The sequence below is a fragment of the Alexandromys fortis genome, unplaced genomic scaffold, assembly GCF_014885135.2.
Source record: "Alexandromys fortis isolate MF-2015 unplaced genomic scaffold, M_Fortis_MF-2015_v1.1 scaffold_161, whole genome shotgun sequence".
NCBI classification, from domain to species: domain Eukaryota; kingdom Metazoa; phylum Chordata; class Mammalia; order Rodentia; family Cricetidae; genus Alexandromys; species Alexandromys fortis.
Window position 1 is genome coordinate 1935031 of NW_026068073.1, and position 24311 is coordinate 1959341.

The 24311-nt window shown below is 55.5% G+C and overlaps 2 protein-coding genes and 1 long non-coding RNA gene across 19 annotated transcripts in view; 2 read left to right on the forward strand and 1 right to left on the reverse strand.

Annotated features, from left to right (window-relative positions):
* Positions 1-1614, forward strand: part of CUNH19orf81 (chromosome unknown C19orf81 homolog) — a 17541-nt gene extending 15927 nt beyond the window's left edge. For both annotated transcript variants that reach the window (XM_050121423.1, XM_050121425.1), the window contains exons 4-5: positions 824-957; positions 1418-1614. In XM_050121423.1, the coding sequence (XP_049977380.1) occupies positions 824-957; positions 1418-1613 (330 nt within the window). In that variant the 3' untranslated portion in view covers position 1614. The remainder of the gene's footprint in view (positions 1-823; positions 958-1417) is intronic.
* A 2530-nt stretch (positions 1615-4144) lies between these two features.
* Shank1 (SH3 and multiple ankyrin repeat domains 1) overlaps positions 4145-24311 on the reverse strand; it is a 60885-nt gene continuing 40718 nt past the window's right edge. For 3 of the 11 annotated variants that reach the window (XM_050121416.1, XM_050121419.1, XM_050121420.1), the window contains 5 exons: positions 17499-17567; positions 17076-17194; positions 10443-10539; positions 6833-9920; positions 4145-4862 (listed from right to left, as the gene is read on the reverse strand). In XM_050121416.1, coding sequence (XP_049977373.1) covers positions 4145-4862; positions 6833-9920; positions 10443-10539; positions 17076-17194; positions 17499-17567 — 4091 coding nt within the window. Of the gene's footprint in view, positions 5353-5953; positions 6730-6832; positions 9921-10442; positions 10540-17075; positions 17195-17498; positions 17568-18285; positions 18367-18828; positions 18965-19404; positions 19530-19775; positions 19859-24311 lie in introns of those variants that run through there. The other 8 variants (XM_050121418.1, XM_050121417.1, XM_050121415.1 and 5 more) reach the window with 8 other exon arrangements.
* The window catches only part of LOC126488172 (uncharacterized), a 22650-nt gene continuing 5950 nt past the window's right edge, over positions 7612-24311 (forward strand). The window contains exons 1-7 of one of the 6 annotated variants that reach the window (XR_007588598.1): positions 7612-7726; positions 7891-8005; positions 9918-10093; positions 10179-10472; positions 11942-12144; positions 13653-14014; positions 15369-15498. This is a non-coding gene — a long non-coding RNA (uncharacterized lncRNA). Of the gene's footprint in view, positions 7727-7890; positions 8006-9639; positions 9789-9917; positions 10473-11941; positions 12145-13652; positions 14015-15368; positions 15499-17066; positions 17186-24311 lie in introns of those variants that run through there. The other 5 variants (XR_007588600.1, XR_007588596.1, XR_007588599.1 and 2 more) reach the window with 5 other exon arrangements.

Here is a 24311-nt window from a genome sequence, read left to right on the forward strand (position 1 = left end):
AAAAAACAAAAAAAAAAAAAAAAAAAAAAGAGCAAATGTGCGTGCACACACACACACACACGGACAAGATCATATCTGCTGTTCTGACGTTAAGAGGCACCTACTCTGTACTGGGCACCTCTTTGGGTGCTTGTGTGACTTTACTCTGTCATGGGGGTTGCTGTCCTCGTTTCTTGGGGACAAGTCCCCACTCCATTTCTCCTTTCATTTGTGCATTTGAGGAAGGGACCTATATAGGGCACAGCAGCTTTCTCTCGAGCTCAGAAGCAAGCAGGTACACGGATGGGAGGAAGAGGCCATCCAGCCTCCCCGGCAGACACACCTAATGTCTGATAGGTGGCAGTCAGAGGACACCTCAGTTCCCGCCTTCCACCTTTATGTGGTTATGGGGGTTGAACTCAAGTCAAGCACCTTTACCCACTAAACTGTGGTGTCAGCCCATCCGCATTGGCTTTATGTGCTGGGATAACGGTTTCCTTCCCTTTGGCACTGTGGCCAGTGATCAGCACATCTCCTGAAACAACTTCCTGTGATCCTTCCAATACTGCACCACCTTAAACATGAGACCATAGGTCCAAACTCTGCCAAGCACCTTCCAGAACTTTAAGGCACCATCTATGGCTGGTTTCTGGGAGAGTTTCATTGTAGGGTGGTGAAATCATAATCATTCTGGTTTTTAAGAATGATCTTGAGTGGCGGATGCCTTCGCATCTGAGAGACACCTGTGGTCTGCCCTTTGACAAGAGCGACAGAACCTAGTGGTTCTGCAGGTGAAGTCTGGGCCAGCCTCCCACCAGACTGAAGCTGTATACCCCCAACACAGGAGGATTTCACGCACCTGGAGGTGCTGGAGGCTCTGGAGGCGGAGATGCCCGGGGCCATGGAGAGTGGGCGTGTGAGCAGCATCCGGTATGAGAACATGAATGTCATTTGCGGGACGGCCGGCCGCAGAGACAGGTGAGCCCATGCATGGGCGTGGTCTAGGTTAATTGGCTGATGGGAGGGGTGAAGTCAGGGAGACAGGGGGTGGGACTTAGCAAATGGAGCGTGGAGGTGGAGTCCGAGCTAGTGAGGGGGAAGTGAGGGAAGGGACAGTGAGCAGTGAGGGGGCGGGGCCTAGACTAGGAAGCTGGTGGGTGGGGTTAGAGTAAGGAGGTGAGTGATGGGTGGAGCTGAAAGCTACAAAAAGACTGGAGCCTTGAGTGAGAAGGTGAAGTCAAGGTGAGGGGGGTCAGTGAGGTTTGAGGTTCAGAGCCACCCTGAGGGGCGGGTCCTAGGCTGAGTGACACTTTGGTTACAATCAGAACGATGATAGCAGTGAGGGGGCGGGCCTGGATAAGGAAGGCGGCGAGCCCGGGGTCTGGAGCATCCTTGGTGAGGTGGAAGAGACATCCTTCGGTATTCGCCTCGCCCGCAGATGGCTCATCACCGTCACAGACTTCCAAACGCGCTCGCGCCTGCTGCGCTCGGGACTCTGTCTCCGCGGAATCGCTTACCCACTGATGCGCCACGACGATCTGCTGCTGGGCGACTACCGCCTTCACCTGCGCCGATCCCTAGTCCGACGGCGAATGCTCCAGGCTCTGGGGGCGGAGCCGGTCGAAGAAGATTGACGCATGGCGGGGGCGGGTCCCAGATGCGCCCTGTCCCCAGACCTGCCGCTTGTAAGGGGCGTGGCCTCCCTAGTAAGGAGGCGGGGCCGGCTCCAGGGGGTGGATACTGTGAGTTTAATTATAAAGAATGACCTGATACAAAAGCCATTTCTCTCAGCAAATTCTTGTTGGGCGTGGGGGGCGGGACAGACCTCTACTGTCATTCACCAGGTCACACCCCTGCAGCAGAAGGAGCCCAAATCCTTTCTCGTCCCCTCCCGCCCCCTTGGAAGACAGTTCTAGGGCTTTTATTTCAGGAGTTTTTTTTAACCCCCCCGTTTGGATTTGTGTGTGTTCTAGTTTTTTAATTTTTATTTTGCTTTGTATATTTTTCTTTTGCTATTATTTCTCTTTTTGCTTCGTCTCTCCTCTCCACCCCGCTCCCCCATCCGGCCCCTCCCCCTTCCCTCTCCCCACTCCTTTCCCCCCTAACCCCACCCCTTACTCCCTCCCCAACCCCGCGGCACCCATCCGGAATTAACAAGCCCTTGATAGACAGGCGCCGCGCAGGCCCCCTGCGGACGGGGGGCATCCGACCAGGGGGAGGGGGCGGGTAGGGGCCCAGTGCCACCTCCTCTCCAGTCCTTGCCACCCCTCCCCCCTCCCGCGACCCTCCCACAAGGTTCCCTGCATTTCCCTGACGTGGTGAGGGGACGGGGCTGGCCCTCCCCTCCTGGACGGAGCGCCCCCGGGGGTTCTGGTGGGCAGCTTTAGGGAATGGGCTGGGGGGGGGAGGGGAGCTCCCTTCTTTGGCAGCTGAACATGGGGGGGGGACCTGAGGGCGATGCCCTTCCCCCTTTTACCCACAGCAGGGGAGGGGGCTACCTAGGGGAGGAGAGGTGGCTTTAAATTCCCAAGCCCCAGAAGCAGGGGGGGGGGACGTGCAGGGAGGGAGGAGCCATGCTGAAAGGAGGGGGAGGGGTAATCTAGGAGAGAAGAAAGGGTGGGGGGAGGAGGAGGATCTTCGTGCAGAATGGACTGACAGACAGATGGATGGTCTGAGTGACAGCCTAGTGAGCAGGGAGCCAGCGTGCATGCGCAGGGTCTCCTCTCCCTAGGAACAGCAGGAGGAGGTGAGCAAAGACCTAGGGTGGGCGCAGGAAAAGAGGAGGAAAGTTCTGGCTAAGAGTGCTTAGAGAGAGGCAAGTATGCGAACTGAAAAGAGGCCAGGCTCTGCAGGGCAACCGGGAAAAGTCACCTAGAAAGACCAGAACAGCGCAGCAAGCACATACATCCCACACCTGAGCACCATAAAAAAATAAAAAGGAAGAAAGAAAGAAAGAAGAAAGAAAAGCTCCTGGGGAGAAGCAAAAGGCTGGGGAGCGCAAGAGGGCGAAGGAAAGAGAGTGCATGTCAACAGAAGTTGGGCGGTTGAGGACTCGGGAAACAGAGGCAAGTGGCTCTCTGAGTTCGAGGCCACCTGGTCTACAGAGTGAGTTTCAGAGACAGCCAGAGTTACACAGGGAAACGAGAGAGAGAGAGAGAGAGAGAGAGAGAGAGAGAGAGAGAGAGAGAGAGGAAGAAGGAGGAGGAGGAGGAGGAGGAGGAGGAGGAGGAGGAGAGAAGAGAGAGATATGGGATGTGAGTGTGCCAAGTGTCAGAGAAAATGGAGAAGGCAGGGGACAGGAGTGCCATCATGACAGAGGGAGAGTAAGGGCTCAGGGGCGCCAGGACAGGAACGAACGAGTTTCCAGGTATGAGAATGGAGGTAAGTGTGTTTGGAGTGTGCAAGGACAGAGCAGAAAGAAGGGGTGGCCAGGGGCTACAGGAGTATACCTGGGTCTGTGAAAAGGAGAGGAAGGAAAGTCCCATGTGTGTCTGCAGCATGGGTCCAGGGTGATCAGAGAAAGAAAGGGTGCAACCCCACCCCCCAAGAAGAAAGGATGCAGAGAACAAGCTAGCAAAGGCCATGGCGCTTGAGAGAAAAAAGAGCGCATCAGGGAGCTGGGAGGGCCTCGCAGGCAGAGGTGTGCAAGACAGCCAAGGGGACAAGCTTGTGCAAAACTGCAGCCAGGGTGCGGAGCCGGCAAGCAAGAGGCAGGGGGAGGGGGAGGCTGAGGGGCCTGGACAGGTGGAAAGGGTTATTGGAGGAGCACAGGTGATGGAATAGGAGGGCAATCTTCCCCTGCGGCCTGGGGGGCAGCCCCCATCCGGTCAGGCTCTGGGCTGACCCTCTATGGCTCTGTCTGTCCCCCCCAGTCGTCCTTTTCCTCCTCCTCAGTACCCCTGTGTCATTTTCTAATCACACCCCCCCTTACACCACTTGCAGCCCAGTGTCAGCTGCCCACCTCTTGTGAGGTGCCAGTGTCTGGCCTGCATCCGGTCCATTGGGGACCTCAGTCAGGCCTGGGGAGACGGGGCAGGGCACAGTTTTAGCAAAATCCCTGGCCCCCTGAGAGGGTGGGGAGAGAATGATGGTCAGAGGGGTCAGAGGTCAAGAGGTCAGCGGGCTGAAGGGTCCTATGGACGGGTTGGTCCGTCCAGGCCAGCCATCACCTCTCCAGGAAAAATTTGAGAGCCCGGTCAATGTTCATTCGGTGGCCCACCCTGGTCACGCCCAGGTCCACATAGTCCTCCTTGGTCAAGGCGGGCAGGTGGGAGCCATCAATCTCGTGGTCCAGGAACTGGGCTCTGTGCTCTGATAAGCCCAGCCACTCCAGCCAGTCGGCGACGTCAAACTTGGTCCAGAATCCGAGAGGCTTGGCGCCAAATGGCTTGTCCGGGGGCAGCGAGAGCAGGCGGGTGGGTGATAGAGAGCGAGAGGCTCCCGACAAGGCTCCTCCGAGACCGCCAGACATCCCGGGGTGTGGTGGCACAAAGACTGGAGCAAAAGGGTCAGCCGAGCCTCCTGCCCCTCCGGTCGGGGAGCTACGGATGTCAAAGATGCCCGGGTAGAGGGGTCCTGAAGGCAGGATGGGCAAAGAAGAGGGCCTGGGCGCTGGGCTGACCTTGTGATCCGAGGCAGGCAGCAGCGAGGGGCTGGGTGCCCGGCGGAGCAACGGAGGCCGCATCTCAAATTCCACGCCCTGCAGGTGTCGGGTGGAAGCTGAGGCGGGTGAGGCTGAAGGGGATGTAGCTCCTGGGGCTGCAGCTGTTGAGGAGGAGACCCCAGGTCCGGTGGGGAGTGGAGGCAGCGGGGGTTTAGGCCAATTCTGAAAGATGCTGTTGCTGGGTTTGGATAGAAGAGAGGTCTGGGAGTCTTCGGAGAGCCTGGAATGTGACAAGGGGTGGGGGCAGGGGACCAGGGGTAAGGGAGAAGGGTTTGGGGGGAAGTGTTGAGGGCAAGGGTGCATAAGAGGCAGAAGTCATGATTCAGAGGGAGAGACACAAGGGTAGGGGCAGAGACGGAGAAGATGGGGTGGTGGTAAGGAAGGGTCAGATGAATGTCAGGAGAGAAGTGAAGGGCAAGAAATAGGACAGGGAGAGGGTGATAGCCAAGAGAGATGGAAGAAAAAGAACCATTAAGTGATAGCAATAACACCCGCCACCACTTGCTGCAGCTCATGTGTGTCAGGCATTGTTCTAAAGGCTTTCTGAATCTCATCTCAATTTAATCCCCAACAGCCCTGGTGGAAGGTTACTATTATCATCAAGAGCACAGAGAGCTTAAGAAACTTGCCTAAGGACACACAGCCAGGGAGTGGCAGAGCCCAGTTAGAAGTCACCAAAGTCTGAGCTCTTAACCACTACTCTATACTGCCTTTTTTGGTTATGGTCAGTCATAGCAGAGTGGAAGACAGGGAGACAGAAACAAAACAAAACAAACAAACAAAAAAGAGGGTGGGCATTCAAGGGGGAAAGAGATGGAAGGGGGTGGGGACAGAGAACAGAGAGAGAGAAGTGAAGAGAGGGAGGTGAAGAGAGAAGAAACAAGGGGAGAAAAAGGTCCCCTCATCCCTTGAGCTCCCTTCAGCATGGCCACACAGCAGGGCCTTTGAACTAGCTATTTCCACTGGGTGGCTAACTGTCCCCCACACAGCCTGGTGACCTCTGAGAGATCTGTAACCAACCAATTTGTGGATTGTTTTGAGAGGGTAGCTGTTATTATTGTGCCTTCTGTCTAGCTGGGGTGTGGCTCAGTGGTAAAGCCCCTGCCTAGAGTCCCCCAGTGTGGCATCTGAGCCTTAATAAACTAGTAGCAAGATGTGCTCTGGGTCTGGCTTGAACTGTCCACTGTGCCCCTCCCCTTCTCTAGAGGGCACATTGCTGTGCTAAACATTCAATCCATGCACTGATGCCTACCTGCAGCCCCCTCCCGCCCACCCGTGAAGAACAATGAGTGAATTGTTTCTTATCTCCGCAGCTTGTTAAATCCACCCTGGATTGTTAGATACAGGGGACAGAATCATAGTGCACTGTAGACGGAGAGGAAGCATTTCAAGCTCTCCTCCGTGCATCTGAGTTAAAGATGGAATTGCTTTCTAGCCATTGTGAGAATGGGTCATGGCTTCAAAGAGACCACAATGAAGAAGTATCTGGGGAGTGACAGCAGGGCCCATATCATCCTATCTAGAGGGAGCTGGGTTCCCCAAAGATGCCCTGCCCTCCTCCATCATGTTGACGGCAGTGGCTCAAGTTCTGCCTCAATCCCTTACAAGTAGGCACTGTGAAGAGCCACACAGACACCTTTAGTTAATGCAGTTTTGCTGTTGATATTTTGTGTCTAGGCTTTGGGATGTATAGGTCTGTCATTCCAGTTACTGGGGAGGTTGAGGCACGAGGATCAGAAATCTAAACTTGGTTTTTGAACTCTAAACAGAGTTTAAGGCCAGCCAAAGCAACTTAACTAGGTAATGACTCAAAACATAATAAGAAGGCTGGGAGCTTTGCTCAGTGGTTGAACCCGTGCCTACAGTCCCCCAGTAAGAGGTCAGGGTGTGATTTGGTGGTAGAACCCCTGACTAGACTCCCAGTGAGGGGCTGGGGCCATGGCTCAATAGTGGAGCACTTGTTTAGCATGCCTGAAGCCCTAGGTTTGATCCCCAGGACCATCAAAAACAAAATAAAAACATGTAGCCATTCATCTTGGGCTATGGTGACCATGGAGCTGAAAGTGTGCTTCTTAGAGGTCCGATTCCTGCAAGACAGCCCAGTTTGTTTTCTGTAACTCCGAGGCTCTTTGGGGACCTTGGGCTCCAGCACCTGCCATAGCCACCCGCCAGTTACAGGTCTCTGCTCACCTCTGCCGCTGCAGGGAGGAGGTCCTCTCTGGGATGTAACTGGCTCCTCCGTGGTGGCTGTCTGTGCTGCCCCCGCTGCCTCCCCGAGCCCAAGGCAGAGCTCCTCCCGCAGCAGAGGACCCACCAAACTGCTGGAGCTTCGAGCTGAGTTCGCTGATGATGCTGGCTTTGACCGTGGCCAAGGCAGAGGCCTGAGGCTGGGACAGGGGCCCCGGCAGGGGCGGTGGTGGGGGTCCCGGACCCTCCTCCCATGGTAGCAGCTTTCGAGGCAAGGACGAGGCAGTGGGCAAAGGTACAGGCGGGACTTCTGGCTCAACCGCCACGGAACCTCCTGCCACACCTGCCGTCGAGGGTCCTGAGCAAGCACTCAAGGCCAGAAGCCCATCTGTTCCAGCTCCGGTCACAGAGACCGTGGGGCTGGTGGGGGTGACAGGATCTCGGAGTCCCCCACTGGGACCAGGTCTCAAATTTCCACCAGCCCCAAGCGCCCGGCCCCGGAGCTTGGAGGGAGTCATGAGCTGTGGGGGGTATGGTGGGCCAGGAGTCCCACTGCCCCCGAAGGCCTGGCCATCCAGGTAGGCTACGTAGGTGTCCAGGAGCTCAGTCCCACTGGCCACCCCGGCCCCGCTCCCAGCCACGCCCCCCGTGTTGCCTCCTCCTTCGGCAGACAAACTGCTGAGTGTGGACGCGCTGCTGATGGTCTCCAGCGGGTGATCGCTGCTGCTCCGACTGTCCACCTCCTCAATTCCAGAATCCGTGCCAGGTGGAGGATCAGGGCCTGGCTGCGGGGCTGGGGGAGCTGGGGCTGCTGGAGCTGGCGGGCCTGGAGCAGGAGTATCCCCGGGAGCCGCGGGAGCCCCCTGGGTCAGCGTGGCCACTTCGCTGTCGTAAGAGGTCAGGCTAGACGCGGTGGAGTCCAGGGTGGGAGGGGCTGCGGCCACAGCCGGGGGTGGGGCTGCAGGTAGAGGGGTAGCTGGGGAGGGCGGGTCGGGCAGCGGGTGGGGAGGCCCGGGCGTGAGGGGCGACTCTGGCTTTTCGAAACTGTTGGAAAACTCCAGGGGTGGAGGCAGCGGCTCCGCGAAGAGGAATTCGCCGTCGTCCACATCCACGGAAGGGGCTGGCGGCGGCAGGACCAGCAGCGGAAGGCCGTTCTCCTCACTGCCCCGCGGAGAGGTGGGAGAGGCTGGCAAGACCCTGCGAGGGCTGGGAGGTGGGACCCCGGGCCCGTCTTCAGTGGAGGACCTTCTCGTGCCCGCTGGGGGAGGCCGGGCCTGGCAATTCTCAAGGAAGCGCACATGCAGAGGCAGCCGCTCAGGCTCCTCCGTGGCCGCAGTGCGCCAGGCCTTGCTCACCCCAGGAAGGGGAGTTGGGGGTTCCGGCCCCAGCTGCAGCAGGAGCGGCCCGACCCCTGGAGCTGACGGGGGCAGACGGTGCAGTAGGGAGCGGCGAGCTGCAGGTGGACTGGCGGGAAGGGCCTTCTCCTGACTCCCTAGACCTGCCCGGTACCCTAGCTCCCGGCGCGCGGGGTCCCCCCACAGGCGCAACACTGGCTCGTGACGTGCATGTGGCGAATGGGGTGAATGAGGCGAGTGGTGGTGGAGGGTGGGCGGCGGGGCATCGTAGCGTGGCGACGGGGGTCTCGGAGGCGGCTGAGGGGTGCCCCCACCGTCCGAGGACTCTTTCAAGGCCCGCTCCCGGGCGGCCAAGGCCAGCCCCAGCGGAGAGGCGGGATCTAAGGCCTTGCCAGTCAGCGGATGCACCAGAGGCCGCGGGGGGAGGAAGCTGGTGAAGGCGCTGCTGCTCCCACTGCCCCCGTAGGCTCGACTGCCGGCTGCGTAGGCCCCATAGCCCCCGCTGCTGCCCCCTGACTCTAGCCGGAGGTACGGCTCGGCGGAGAACATGCCTTCATCAATGGATTTGGAGTGGCGCAGCCGGGGACCTGGGGGAGCCCCCGGGCCCAGCCCGCTGTCGCCTCCATCCTCATCTCCCGCATCGGTGGACAGGAACAGCGTGGACCGCCGCCGGGCTTCGTTCTGCCAGCCTCCCTCCCTCCGTGCCGCGCCCACCAGGGCTGCTCCAAACTGGCTGGTGAAGTCCAGGGTTGCTGGGCCGCTGGGCGACCCAGGGGTGGGCACGGGCGACGGAGACGGCGGCACCGGGGACGTGGCAGGCGCAGGGCTGGGCGAGGATCCACCGCCGCCCGCGCCGTCGGGCTGGGTGGGGGGCTCAGCCTCTGTGCTGCTCCCCTGGCTGCTGCGCCCGCTGCTACTGGTGGATGGGGCTTTGATGATGATTGTAGGGATGGGGATGGAATTTTTCTCCGATGGCCCGGCCGGAGGTGGTTCAGGCCGTGGCAACGCTGGGGATGTTGGGGAGGACGCGGGAGCGAGGCTGCCCTTCTGGGGCTCGCCTTCCACTTTGGTCTGCTTGACCAATGGGCCCTTGCGACCGCGGCCCGTGCGGGCAGGCACATACATAGCTGCACTGGCCGCCCTGGGGGGCAGCTGGAAGTAGCGCAGGGCGGGAGCCTGAGTGGGGCCGCTGCTGCCTCCGCTACTGCTGTGGTGGGAAGGTGATGGGGCCCCCGAGGTCGGGCTGGGTCCTCCGCCCCTCCAGCCTCGAAGGCTGGGCTGGGGTCCCAGGGCCAATCGAGGTGGGGGATCGTCGGGAGAACCTCCTGTCTCCATCTCCGGTGGGTGAGGAGGGTGTGCATGGTGATGGTGGGGCTGCGGAGGTGGGACGTGATGATGGTGATGGTGAGGTGGATGGTGGTGGGCAGGGGGGAGGGCTCCACTGTGATACAGGCTCTTCTCTCGGCCCCCAGCGCGGGTGTCAGGAGGAGATGGCCCATCGAAAGATGAAGGGGAGGAGGCAGGAAGGGGACCCCCAGAACCGGGGTTAAAGGGGCCTCCCCGAGGGGACGGAGTGAGGCGGCCGGAAGAGGAGGGGGCTGGAGGTGTGCTGTAGGGAGGCTCTGGTGGGGATGTAGTGGGTGGGGGGGGTATGTCCTCTGAACCGGGGACTGACAGACTACGGCTGAATTTCATGGCTGGGGGTGCTAGGTAGGGTCTGTCATCTTCTGCAGCCCCTGTTGAGACACACAAGACCAAGGGAGGAATTGGAGACTGGACCAGCTCCTCCTAGATGCAAGCAGTGCACTGCGTAACAGCAATCATCAGCAGGGGCGCAAGGGAAAAGGCTCAATTAAGTAGAATTTCGCCCTTCGGCCACGAGGGGGCGCCGTTTACTAGTTGTTCAAAGGTTTGCGCACATGATAATTTAATGGCGATTTGGAGTGATTTAAAACAGGCTTAAGAAGAAAAGGCTATCTATCATTTTTACACAGAGCCATGCAAGAAGCAGCTGACTTCTCCCTCAACAAGCATCTGCCTCTACTTACTACCTGCCTGCTACCAACCCTCCATCCTTTGAACCCCGAAAGACCCCAGTTTTCTAGATGCTACCTTTCCCAGGTCACACAGCTGAGAAGCAAACCCCGGATTCATCCAAACCCGACCTCATTGAACCAGGGTCAAATGTGATGCTAGACACATCGCCAAGCCGAGACAGTCCTATGCTCCCGGACCACATCCCACTCTGAGAGACATACCAATGGATTTCTGCCGGAGCATAAGGCCAGGTCCGGGAGGCAGGAAGGAAGGCCGGTCATAACTCGGCTGGGAGCGGTGGTGGGGATCAAAGCTCGACTTCAGCGTAGCAGTTAGAGGGAGAGAGAGAGAGAGAGAAGAGAGTAGAGAAGGATCAGTCAGAATTCTCCACACTTGGAGGCTTTTCTCCTCTGCGTCTCTGCACGCCAGAAACATGGTGTGGGGAAGCTGGAGAGCAGTTCCTGAAGAGCTTCTCTGGGGTGGCAGTCAGAAAAAAGGAAAGAAAAGCAAGCATGAGCTGTCCTCAGCCAGCACCACCTGCAGTCGTGGCCTGTACCCAGGTCCCAGGGACACTCTTTCTCTGGCTTTCTGTTGCTTCTCTTGTTCACCCCTCTCTAGTCTCTTTTCCAGACTTGGCAGAGTCTTTCAAAAAGAAATCAGGGCTGGAGAGATTGCTTAGTCAGTAAAGTACTTTGCTACACACACAAGCACGAGGCCCTCGGTTCTGATTCCTGGCAGCTGCAGCTCATATCAGACCACAGAAACACCCAGGTGTGAGGCCAAACAGGCACAGGCACGGTCCTATCAGAGCCTACATGAGCTGCTCTTCAACTTCAGTTCATCATTATCTTAAAGATGTGCGTGCGTGCACATGTGTGTGTGCGTGTGAGTGTGTGCATGTGTGTGTGCAAGGGTGATGTGTGTGCATGTGTGTGCGTGTAGGTGTGTGTGGTGGGTTGTATGCATGTGTGTGCGCATGTGTGGTGTGTGTGCATGTGTGGTGTGTGCATGTGCGCACGTGTGTGTGCACACATGTGCGTGTTTGCGTGCGTGTGGTGTGTGCATGTATGTGCATGTGTATATGTGTGTGCGCGTGTGTGGTGTGGGGGGGGTGTGCGTGCATGCGAGCATGTGCGTGTTTGCGTGGCGTGTGAGCACGCACGTGTGCGGTGTGTGCAGGTGCTCACACACTCCTCTGCTCAGAGGCCAGAAAGAGTACCAGAGCTAGAGTTGCACATGTGGGAGATGCTGGACTATGTGGGCCTGGGATCCAAACTCCCATCCTCATGACAACACAACAAACCCTCAGTCACTGCCCATCTTTCCAGGCCCACTCAGGCCATCCTGTGTCCATCATTCCCTGCGTCATTTCTGCCTGTCCACTCACCAGTCCATCTGTCTGTCATTCCATCTCTGCAGATTTTTCTGTCCATCTGACTTTCCACCCACCCATCACACTGGCTGTGATGGTGATTCCACACAAAACATGTGGACTATGTCCATCGTCCTGGAGACCTCAGAGGGCAGTGATGGCCTGGGAGACTCAAGGCTCTGCTGGGTCTCAAGGGCACCATCTGGCAGACTAGGTTAGAACTGCCTATTGCTATGTTTGTTTTATTTGTTCCACTACCAAGGATGTCCTGACATGAAAGGCAAGCTGTAAATAAATTAGACAACAGAACTGGGAGTTCAGTGTGCTGACTTACACCTAACATCCCAGGCCTGCAGAAGCAGAAGCAGGAGGATTACCATGAATTCCAGACTAGCCTGGTCTACGAGTGAGTTCCAGGCAGTCAGCTACAGCGTAAGACCCCTGTCTCAGAAAAATAACAAACACCCAAGAAAAATGGCTGCCCAGCTCTGGAAAGACAGATGCCCTGTGGAGGATGCTGTTTCCACAGGGCCCAGGAACCCAGAAACAGGGTAAGTGCCTGTTATCCCATTAGACCAGCAAAGAGTCTGAGAGTCAGGGAACAGGCTCCTCACAGGGATCCCAGGGACCGGACAGGGGTGACAAGAGAGAGAGGTGGCGAAAAGGGAGGCCGAGTCACAGCAGAAACAGGAGTATGACGAAGTCGCATTAGAGAGCCTGGAACTGAAGAGAACCCGAGGTAATGAGAGCCACAGAGAAGGTTCCAGGGGGAAGAGCAGATTCCTAAGGGAGCCCAGTCTGAGGAAAGGACATGATCTGCATACCAGGAAAAAATACTCTGGCTTGGAAAAGCTCAGGTCAAAACAATGGGCAAGGGGCTGGAAGATGCCTCAGTGGTAAGAACACTTGTTCTGCAATTGGGTCCTGAGTTTGAATCCCCAGTACCTACATAAAACTCTGGGCCTGGCTGCCTGTGCCTGTAATACTAGCACTGGGGCTCAGGTGTGGCGAGGGGGCAAAGATGGATTCCTAGATCTTGACAGACAGCCAATTTAGACAAAACTGAGCTTCTGGTTCAGTGAGAATCTGTCTCAAAGGAAGAAGATAGGGTGATGGAGGGAGGGAGGTGCCTGTCCTGCATGGTCCTGGAATGTGCCACACTTACACGATGCACACCACACACACACACACAATCATGCACCCCGCCCACCACCAGCACGCGTATACAACCCTCACCCATCACATCATGCAAACATCATACAATACACACACTGTACAGCACACACCACATACATACATACCACATCCACATCATACACACCTACCACATATACCATACACATATACACACACCACATACCATACACATATACACACCTACCACATATACCATACACATATACACACACCACATATCATACACATATATACACCTACCACATATACCATACACATATACGCACACCATGCACACACACCATAAATACACCAAACACACTATACACATAGACCATGCACATACATATGCCACACACCACATGCCTACACCATATACCTATGCACACCCAATATATAACCCCCCATGCATACACACACCTAATAAACATCCACACACATGCTTGAAGAAATATTGGGAAAAAAAGCACCCCTGCCTGCTTGGGTTAGCTAAGGAGTGGGGCCAGTCTCAACAGAGCTCTGCTTGGATTGGATAGACATTGCCGAGAGGCCTGAGCAAGCGAGTTCAGTTCCCTAACATCTGTCTGTCATCTAGAAAATTGAGGTGATCTTTTCTCCTCTCCAAGGAAACTTGTCAGAGAAGACGGTGATGAAAAGGTTCACTGAAGGGTCAGGGAAGGTAGATTTGGGGGCCATGTAAGGAAGAGCTCTCTAGAAGTCTGTCCATCCGGAGAGACACTACAATAGGACGTGTGAGTTCCTGTCTTTAGATTTGTTCAAGCACCAGCTAGATGGTTAAGAAGGAAGGGATAGATGTATTAAAACTTAAGAGCTGAGGCTGGGGAATGGCTCAGTTGGTAAAATGCTTGCCGTGACCCTGCAGGAAAGGCCTGGAGTGGTGGCTTGCCCCTGGAATCACAGCGCTGAGTGGGAGGACACACGGCTCTCCGGGACCCGCTGACAAGCCAGGCTAGCCTCATCAGTGACCTCCAGGTGCAGCAGGAGACCTCAGCAAACAAGATGGGTGACACCAAAGTCTGTGCTCGCACACACATGAGCACACGCACAAGAGATGGGCTGTCGGGACAGTTTGGGACCCTGCGGCTCAGAAGGGATGTGCTGGAGTGAGATCAGAGGGTGACAGCACCAGGCCGCAGAGGAAGACTGCTGCTTTTGAGAGCCCTGCGGGACAGGAGCTGACCTCACTCGACCCTCCTGAGTGCAGCAAGCTTCAAAATTCTACAGGTCAGGAAACAAATGCTGGGGGTGAGATAGTGTGGTTCAAAGTCACACAGGGAGAACGCAGCCTGGCTGAAAGACCTGTGCCCTCTGACTCCCTTCTCTGTCTGCCTCCCGTCCCCATCAATTCTCCGCTCCTTTCACCCACACTCTCTTCCTGCCTGCCACCTCCTTTCTCTTGGTGCTGCAGCCTGAACACAGGGCCTTGCTCCTGCTGGGTGTGCACTTGTCCACCGCGTGCACACCCAGCTCTCACTGAACACGGGGCCTTGCTCCTGCTGGGTGTGCACTTGTCCACCGACTGCACTCTTGGCTCTCACTGAACACAGGGCCTTGCCCCTGCGGAGTGTTCAGTTGTCCACCGGGTGCACACCCAGCTCTCACTGAACACTGGGCCTTGCCCCTGCAGAGTGTTCACTTGTCTACCGGGTGCACACCTAGCTCTCCCTTTTTTCCTGCTCTGGCCTTGTGCGGCAGGACAGCACAGCAATCACCCACCCTAACAACTGCAGACCTTTCCGACACCCTAAGAAACCCAGGACAGGCATGACGGGAGTGCGGGGCCTGCAGGACACTCTGCTAGCCAGAGAAGAATTTCCTGGGAATTTCAGGAGTCTGGCTGCAAAACCTGCTCCCTGCCTCTGCATAAAAGTGCAGGCTCTCTGGGGTTGGAGTGTGTGGTCCGAGGGAACAAATGACAACCTGTCTTCACATCATCCAGTGGAAAACTCAGCCCTCTTCTCCCTTAAAGCTAAGGTAGCAAGCCAGTCTTGCCGAGATGGCTGGCCACCCCCCCCCAAGAGTTTGCAGAGATTTCCCACCCCATCAAGCAGTGGCTCATTTCTACAGTGTTTATGCTGCTGCGGACTTTGCAGCTAGAGCACCTAGGTGCCACACCGATATTGCTGTAGCAACTAATCTGTTTTATCCTTCGGTTTTCTGTGTTGGTCTCACTTGGTAGGACAGGTTGGTCCTTAAAATTCATGGCAATCCTCCTGCCTCAGTCTCTGGAATGCTTGGATTATAGGTGTGAGCCACTTCTTCTGACTTCAGAATTCACTTAAAACTTATTTTGAAGGTTGGAGAGTATTTACGGTATTTACATAGCACCCACCAATGAGGGGCTGGGGGTGTGGCTCAGTAGAAAAGTCACTGCCTCGAATCCCCCAGTGAGAGGCTGGGAGTAGCTGAGTGATAAATCTTCTGCCTACAACAGTGGTTCTCAACCTTCCTAACACTGAGACCCTTTAATACAGTTCCTCAAGCTGCGGTGACCCCAACTGTAAAATTATTTTCATTGCTACTTCATAACTGTGATTTTGCTACTGTTATGAATGTTATATAAATATCTGATATGCAGGATGTCTGACAAAAGGGATCCTGATCCACACATTGAGAACTGCTGGCCTAGAATCTCCTCGGTGAGGGACCAGGGGCACGGTCCAGTGGTAAAGCCCTTTTCTAGGACCCCCCCAGTGACGGAGCTGAAGGTATGTCTCAGTGGTCAAATGCAGGAGACCGGAGAGGAGTGGGCGGAGGGGGAGGGAAAAGGGAGGGGGGAGGGAAATGGGAGGCGGGGAGGAGGCAGAATTTTTTTTTTCTCAACAAAAAAAAAAAGTCTGACTTAAGAAGTGGCTACAAACGAAAAAGAAAAAAATGCAGGAGACCCTAGGTTCAGCCCCACAGAACAGCTATTTCAGGGACTGGCTTTCGTCTATGTCACGGGTGGTCTCTATGAGCATTGCTCTAAGACAGAGATGCAGTAAGCAGAGCTGAGGAGCCCACACCAGTCTGCCAAGCAGACCCTGGGCTTACCTGAGGACAGAGCTGTGGCAGGCAGAAGGCATAGAGAGATGCCAGGCGGTGTGGACACACAGGTTTGTCTGGTGTGCCTGTGTTGGTGTAAGAGAGCCAAACCCATGGGGCAGAGCCAGCAGGGCCCAGGAAGAAGAGCCCAGGCTCCACATCTGTACCGCGCTAACCACTGCAGCATCCCTCACAGGGAGCTTCTAAGGCAGGAATGAGGATCACCTGTAACACGCTAACCGCTGCAGCATCCCTCACAGGGAGATTCTAAGACAGGAATGAGGATCACCTGTAACACGCTAACCGCTGCAAGCATACTTCACAAGGAGATTCTAAGACAGGCATGAGGTACCTGTACCGCGCTAACCACTGCAGCATCCCTCACAGGGAGATTCTAAGGCAGGCATGAGGTATCTGTGTGGAGCACCATATCTGAAATTTGTTGAACAAGTACTTGATACAGACCAGCCTTTATCTGTGGGGAAGGGCAGGTGGAGAGCCATTGTTCACAGTGTGTATGCATGTGTGTGTATATGTGTGTGCACACCTTCATGCGTATGTGTGTGTGTGTGTAGGTTGGATTTAGGTTTCTTCTTCAATCACTCTCAACTCTATTTTTAAAACATCATGTGTGTGTCCATGTGTCTGCATGTGGGACTGTGCAATGGACTGTGCTGTGCCCTGGGCGGGCAGGAGAGGGCATCAGAGCTCCTGGAGCTGGGGTTATAGGCAGTAGTCAGCAGCCCCAGGGGGTTCTGGGAACTGAACACCAGCCTTCTGCAAGAACAATATATACTCTCAACCCCTGAGCTGTCTCTCCAGTCACAGCATCAATATTTTAATAGCCATCTAACATCTGTTGAGCATCTAGGATTATGCTGAGGATATATAACTATGACATCATTTTCTTAATTTTTTTTTTTTGATCTGGAGACAAGATTTCCCTATGTAGATCAGGCTGGTCTCAAACTTACAGCAACCCTCCTGACTCAGTTTCTCAGGATCTGGGATGATGGGCATGAACCATCATGCTACATCTCTATAGCATTACTTTGTCTTACGTGAGGTCCCTAAAATGGGAAGGAAAGGGCGGATGAGACTTAACATGAGAAGCAGAATGGTCAAGAATGGAGGGAGATGAGAGAGGAGGAAGGAAGTGTGGTACTTCTCAAGACGAGTGTGGAGCTCACATGAAGACACTTGGGCGTCTTCAAACCTGCACGCGAGCCCCTCAGTTTCCTTCTCACACCAGGGTACCTACCTCAGTGGCAAAGAACCCTTTGGGCCGGTGCTTTCCCAGGGACGCAAGGCCACCAGGCCCAGGACTCTCGCTTGCACTGATGGTCTGCTGAGCAGCGGCCAAGATCTCATCCAGTTTGTCTGCGGGGAGTGAAGACAGTCAAAGAGACAATGCAAGTGGCCTACCACAGAGACCGGGCCACCTCGGGGCTCTTGTGGTCCTAGTCCTGTCTCTGGGAACACCTCCCAGTCCAGCAGGCAGGGCCCAGTGATGACAAGCACAGGAGAGTGGGTAACACAATGATGTAACCGGTTTCCAGGGCCCCAAGTGCTTAGCTCCCAGGTGTCTGAGGGGCACCCAGGGAGGAGGGCCCGAATGCATGCAGCATCCTCAAAGGCTGGGAGGGGGGATTTGGCATTAGGGAGCCATGCTGTGGCATCTTACTGAGTGCCATCTGATACACGGTCCGTTTTTTCTCCATGCTGGGCACTGGTGCTGGCTGTTGTTCATATTCTGTGGGCAAAGGAGAGGGATGAAGCTCAAGGGTACCCCTGCAGAGGGCATGGCCAGCAGGTGTGGACCAGCAAGTGTGGCCAACACAAGGTGGGGGCAGTGAGGGGCTGGGGTCAAGGGAAGGGTGAATCCGCCGCTGGGGTCAGGAGACTGGGCCCTCCCACCAGACCTGAACCCACTCACCAATTTTCTTCTTCCAGGGGGAGACTAGCCCAGGGGTAGACAGCAGAGGAGCCAAGAGTTAGGACATCAGGGGGAGGTGAGGGACCCCTCTTTGGAATGCCCACCTCCCTAAGGACCCGGGTAGCGGGATAGTCATTCATCTGCCCAACTGGCCCCAGGTCAGAGGAAAATGAGACCCACCCCAGGTCATGATATTCTGCCTGCTAGGAGTCGCTAACCTTCCTCTGTTGGTAGAGAGACAGTAGAAGAAAGGGTAGGGGACAAAAGGAGAGTGACCCATGGTAGGGGGACACATACAGACCCCCAGAGACCCAGGACAGAGAAACAGAGATACAAGAGGGCAGGGGGAGACTCAAAAACTCCCCAGTGACACACAGGCAGGCCACAGAACCTGGCCCAAGGACATGGAGGGGGGGCGGGACAGGAGGAGGACGAGGACCCCTCGTGACTAACAACACTGACAAAGTCAAGGGTGGTCCAGCCCCTTGCCCCTGGCCGCCCCTGGCCCTCAGCCCCGGCAGCCCCACAGGCTCACCCATTTCCTCCAGCTCTGAGGTCATAGACTTGGAACGCAGGGAGATGGCTGGGGGCGGGAGCCGCTTAGCCTGCTGGGATGCTGGAAAGGTGGGGGTGGGCGGGAGGTGTCAGTGTTGCCGGGAGAAGACCCCTCGACACCCATTCCTTCCACTGTGCTTCCAGAACTCTGAGAACAGCACCCCAGCACGCTGAGCCCTCTCTGCCTCAGTTTCTCCCCAGAAAGGTTATGAACAGGCAGGCCTTGAGGGGAAAGGAGAGCCTTGTGGGGGGTTGAGGAGTGACCCTAAGAGTCTTAATTTGGTGGCTGGAGGTGCCCCTTTGTTTTGATACAAAGTATCACGTAGCCTAGACTAACTCAAACTCATTTAGTAGCCCAGGATGGTCTCCGCCTTCTGATCCTCCTGCCTTTACCTCCTGAGTGCTGAGATTGCAGGTGTGCACCATAATGTCCCTCCCTGCAGCCTTGGGGCTGGAGCCCAGGGCTCTGTGTGTGCCAGGCCAGCTCTCCACGACAGCTACGGTGACAGCGGTGAAGAAGTACCTTTCTTGTGGACAGCCTCGTCCATGTCTGGGTGTCTGGTCACCATTACCACCTTGACCATCAGCGTGTTGCCTCCCTGGCGGATCATGTTGACTACCTGACGGTGGCCAACCTTCACTACGTTCTGTCCATTCACCTGTGTCGTGAAGGAGAGGGTAGAAGACCTTCAGCTCCCGAGTCCCAGACCGAGTGACCTTCTACCCCACCCTTTCTCATTCTTTAACCCTTCCACGGCTCCCTGTAATTCCCGTGTCCCCAGGAATGGGCTGACCTGCACACCCTTCATGTCCCTGTACTGCATATGTTGGGGGACAATTCTATGATACTTCATTTTTATATTTTTAGGTACAGTTTTACTCTGTGGCCCAGGCTGACCTGGAACTCACTAGGTAGCCCAGGCTGGCCTTGAACTAGTGGTAGTGGCAATTTCCTTGAGATGGCTAGCTGGGATGACAGGTGTGAGCCACCACTCTGGTGTGGGCACCTCTCAATGGTCCAGGGAGAGTTGCTGAATGTGGAGAGCAGGTGACAGTCTGTCCCCAGGGTCCCCAGAAGGACAGTGTGGCTGGGGCTCACCTCGATGAGGAAGTCTCCCATCCGTAGTCCAGCCCGCCATGCCACGCCACCCTCGTCCACAGACTCGAGGTACTGCAGCGCCGGGAAGGCCGGGGTGGGGGTGAATTCCTCGATGGGGGTCTGCGCTGCAGACGGGGAGGAGCCGGCGGGGTCGGAGGGGAGGGGGTGGAGAGGCCGAGCAGGGGATGGGGCTCAGACCAAGTCACAGTGGACTCACTGGAGCTGAGGGACCAGCACCCCAGGGTGGGGCAATGGGTGGGCTTTAGGGTGTGTGTGTAGGGGGGGTCCCTTCTCTTTTTCCGTCCTCCCTATCCAGGCCCTACTGCTTGGGTCAGAGAGGATCTCCCGTCCCCTCCCCGGCCAGCACTCACCCTTGGCCCCCCGTAGCACGAACCCGAACCCCTCACTGTCCTTCTTCTGCAGTAAGACTGTCTTCTCCTTGATGATGTAATCACTGGCAGGAGGCAGGAGGAAGGGATGGGGGTGGAGAAGGACTCATGAGGCACAGAGTTGGTGCCCCACCCAGTCACAGGGTGCCCCAGGCTCTGCATGGAGACCATTCACTGCAGTTCCCCACTCCCATCCAGTCTGTACTTATGCTCCAGACACCCCCTCAAAGCCCGGGGTGCTCCGGTTTCCACCCACTCTTTCCTCATTCATCCTTCCGTGAATCCATCCACCCATCCACTCAGCAGAGCTGTTACCGAGCCCACAGCGCACCAGGCACCCAGTGGGGTGGGCAGAAGAGGCTGTGAATGATCACAGCCCTGAATGGGTGCTGGCTGGCAGTGTCCTGTCTGTGACCTTGAACCTATGACTTTAACCTTCTGTGCTTCAGTTACCAAGTCTGTCCTGAGGGCCTGGCTGAGAAGACTGTGAGACATCCAGAGTCGTACTACACACACAGGGTAGGGCACAGGACCCACACCATGTCATAGGCCAAGGTGCTAAGCCAAGAGGCGAATGTACAAACACACCTCATCTCTTTTACTACAGGAAGGCCTCCAGAGGACAGACTGAAACAATGTTTACTTTGCCCTGTCCAGTATGGCAGCCTCTAGCTGCATAGGACTATTTTAAAGTGTCAGTTCCTCAGTTATGGTGGCCATGTAGTGTCCCTGATGACACAGAACACTCCTGTCAGTTACTGAAAGTTCCGATGGACAGTGCTGACTGCTGCATCCCTTGAGAAGTGTCCAGTGTGCCACACATAGGCTGTCAGAACACTCTGGTCACACACCAACTACCAGTCTTGATGATGCAAGCCCAGCTGCTGGGGAGGAGCTGAGAGAGGAGGAGCAAAAGCTCAAGATCAGCCCGAGTAACTTAGTGAGGCTCTGTCTGAAGACATCGCGTGAAAAGAGAGCTAGGGGTGTGGCTCAGAGCTAGAGCCCCTGCCTAGAACCCCCAAGTGAGGGGCTGGGGTGTGGCTCAGAGCTAGAGCCCCTGCCTAGAACCCCCCAAGTGAGGGGCTGGGGTGTGGCTCAGAGCTAGAGCCCCTGCCTAAAATCCCCCAGCGAGGGGCTGGAGGCTTCTTCCTAGAACATTTGCTAGGGTATGGATCAATAGTAGAGCACCTGCTTAGCATGCACAAAGGCCCTGGGTTCCATCTCCAGTACTAGAAAAAGTAAACACCAACTCCCCCTGAATATGGTGTTAATTCTAAAGCCGTATATCTCACTAGGACATCTTAGTAGGATGCAAACACAGGAAATGGATAAAATTCCAATCATAGCACCTGCTTTCCTGCTTCCTCAGATTGGCTGCAGCACAGCCTCAGTCCTGGATCACCACTGCACCCCACTCCACGCTCTCTCCGCCTGCTCATCCCAGTGTACGACAGGAACACCTGAACTGCTGCTCTGCCTCAAGCCAGTTCCTCTCAGAACACTCCAGAACACACGCACTGCAGTGCCTCTTTGTTAGCATCTAGAACCCAGGGTCAGCGCCATGCTCCCTCTCTCTCTGCAGCAATGCTCAGCAACCCCTCCACACACACTAAACCTCAGCTCGATCTGTGTGGCTTTCAGCCACTCCAATAATATCCATGCGGGTTCCCCAATTACCTACCCCCACATATTCAGCTAACAGCCCTCCACAAGTACTCCAGTATATTTCAGTGACACCCCCACACATCCCAGTATGCCCTGATTTTGACTCCCCTCACTTTGATATCAGTGTATTCCCATCACACGCCCTCTGAGTACCTCCCAGCACATGGGGATAACACCTAACTGTGTGCCTACTGTATTCTAGTGCCACCGTACCCCGTCAGTACCCTCTGTGAGCATCCACGGTAAAGACCCATGCTCCTGTACACCAGTGGGTGTTCTGCACGTGCCTGTGTGCTGCCTCCTTCCTTGTGTTTAATGGGCCCCACATCATGCATGCACACAGAGGCATACCCCAGCCATTGTGCTGCCCCAGAGGCCAATAAGCCTGTCCACAGGCTCCCGCCTCCTCCCCCACAGCCCTCCCCTTCCTCCCTCCCAGCAGTCTTTGCAGCTGCATGAAGCAGGTGCTGGGAGAAGATTGAAGGGTTGAAGAAAGGGGAGGGGTGGGAGGATGAGAGAAATGGGTCTAAGGAGGCTAGAAGGGTGAGGCCAATGGACAGTCTGGGGACAATCCAGAGGTCAGGGCACTTTGGCTCTTATTGTATTCTGTGGCAGTCTCATCCCGACACAGGGTGACGACCTTTTCTAAGCCCTTATGTTCTTACTACTCTGACACTCTCTCCACATGCCAAGAACCTCCCCATGAGGCAACAGTGCCCGTCATGCTGCCCCTTTACACCTCGCCAAGGCAAAGTCACCTTCAGTCATTCATGCATGCCTGCCACCCTCACCTTTCCCCATTCTCTCTCTCTCTCTCTCTCTCTCCCTCTCTCTCTCTCTCTCTCTCTCTCTCTCTCTCTCTCTCTCTCTCTCTCTCCCACTCTAGTCTACAGTTCACACTGTAGACTGTTTCAGCCTTCCTACTGTTGGGGTGATGTATGTTAGCCACCACATCCAACTCTGCAATCTCTTTCAGCCCTAGCTTGACACATAAACCTCATCCCGTACCCTGACCTCAGATCTGAGCCTGTTGTTCACATGCCAAGGCCACAGCTCACTACAGGCCAGGCAGCATTGAAAACCCTTCACAGCAGACCCACTGGGTATCTCCTCACACCCAGTCCACGGAGAAGACTTAAACACTACTAAGTTCCATTTTATAGGCAAGGAAGTAAGTCACAGACAGGTTAAGAAACTCTCCTGAGACACACAGTAACATTGTGTGCTTGTTCTCCATTCAGGGTCTCACTGTGGAGCCCTGGCTGTCCTGGAGCTCACTCTGAAGACCAGGCTGACCTCAAACTCACAGGGATCTGCCTGCCTCTGCCTCCCAAGCGCTAGGAATTTAAGGTGTGTACCATTATACCTAGCTGATAAGGAATCTTCAATACCTAAGAGAATATTCGGGTGACGTCAGTTAGAATTTCTTTCATGTCACACCACCCAAACACCTCAGACACACATTTCCAAAGCTGATCAGGCGACCTTTATGCTGGCTGGCCTTAGGTCAACTTGACACATAAACTAGAGCTATCTGAGAGGAGGGAACCTTAACTGAGAAAATGCCTCCATAGGATCTGCTGTAGGGCATTTTCTTAATCAGTGACTGATGGGGGAGGGCCCAGCCCATTATGGGTGGTGCCACATCTGAGCTGGAAGTCCTGGGTTCTATAAGAAAGCAGACTGAGCAAGCCATGGGAAGAGAGCCCGTAAGCACCACGTCTCCATGGCCTCTGCATCACCTCCTGTCTCCAGGACTCTTCCCTGGTTGAGTTCTTGTCTGGACTTCCTTATGATGAACAGTGTTGTGGAAGTATACACCAAATAAACCCTTTCCTCCTCAACTTGCTTTTCAGTCACGGTGTTTGTTTCAGCAATTGAAACCCTAACCAAGACAGCCCCGGACTGCTTATCCAGCCTCTGGGGTTTATCCTAACTTCAGCCAGTAACACAAGTGATACATTACAAACCATGCATGGCCAACCACTTTTAGGTCATTAATATTTAAGTCACTACAACATTCCTGAGTGGGGTTGATTGCGAGTGTTCCCATCTTTAAACTATGTAAACTGAAGCACAGAAGAAGGGCCTGCTCAAGATCACACCAGCTAGAATGGTAAAGACCACCAGTTAGGTTTCCTGAAAGCCACACGTCCCAGTAGCACCCAATTCTCTCCATTCCCAAAGCACTCCCATCTGTTCCTCCCCGGCACATGGACCCCAGCATGCTTCAGTGTCTCTGTACCTTTGTGTGCCCTGTGCCTGATGTAGTACCTGCTTTTCTGCCTCCTCCCTCTTCTACCCCTCCCTCTGCACCATCCTATGTCTCCATGTTTCCCCAGACTACCTCATCAGACAGCCGGTCTGACGGTATCCTTAGGATATACGGGGAAATCACCCCTGCTCCCAGTCACTCTGCTCATCCCTTCTTCCAAGGGTCCTCTTTGTATTTCTACAATCTCTTCACCCTTGTCTGCCTCCTCTCCAAAATTCTTGGGCCTCGGGCCCCCACATTCTCTTGCCAACTATATAGATAAGCTCGTGGTGTCCCCCAACAGCCTCCACATCCCTTTCACTGCGTGCCCCGCCATCCATGGAAAGCTCTTTCTCCTTTGGGTATCCACAGCACGGACTAGGTTGGTTTTCCCAGCAGCCGCTTATGCTCACATTCCCTGCAAACTCCAGGCTCTGGTGCCCGGTCCCCGCCCCCAAATCCTCTTCCTACCGCCTGTCTTCCATTCTCATCTCGGCACCTTTCTTGGCACTCAGCACCCCCAAACTCCAGTACCCAAACCCTTTCCAGTACCCACACATCTTATTTCCCCTCTGTCCAGCAAACCCGCACTTCCCCCC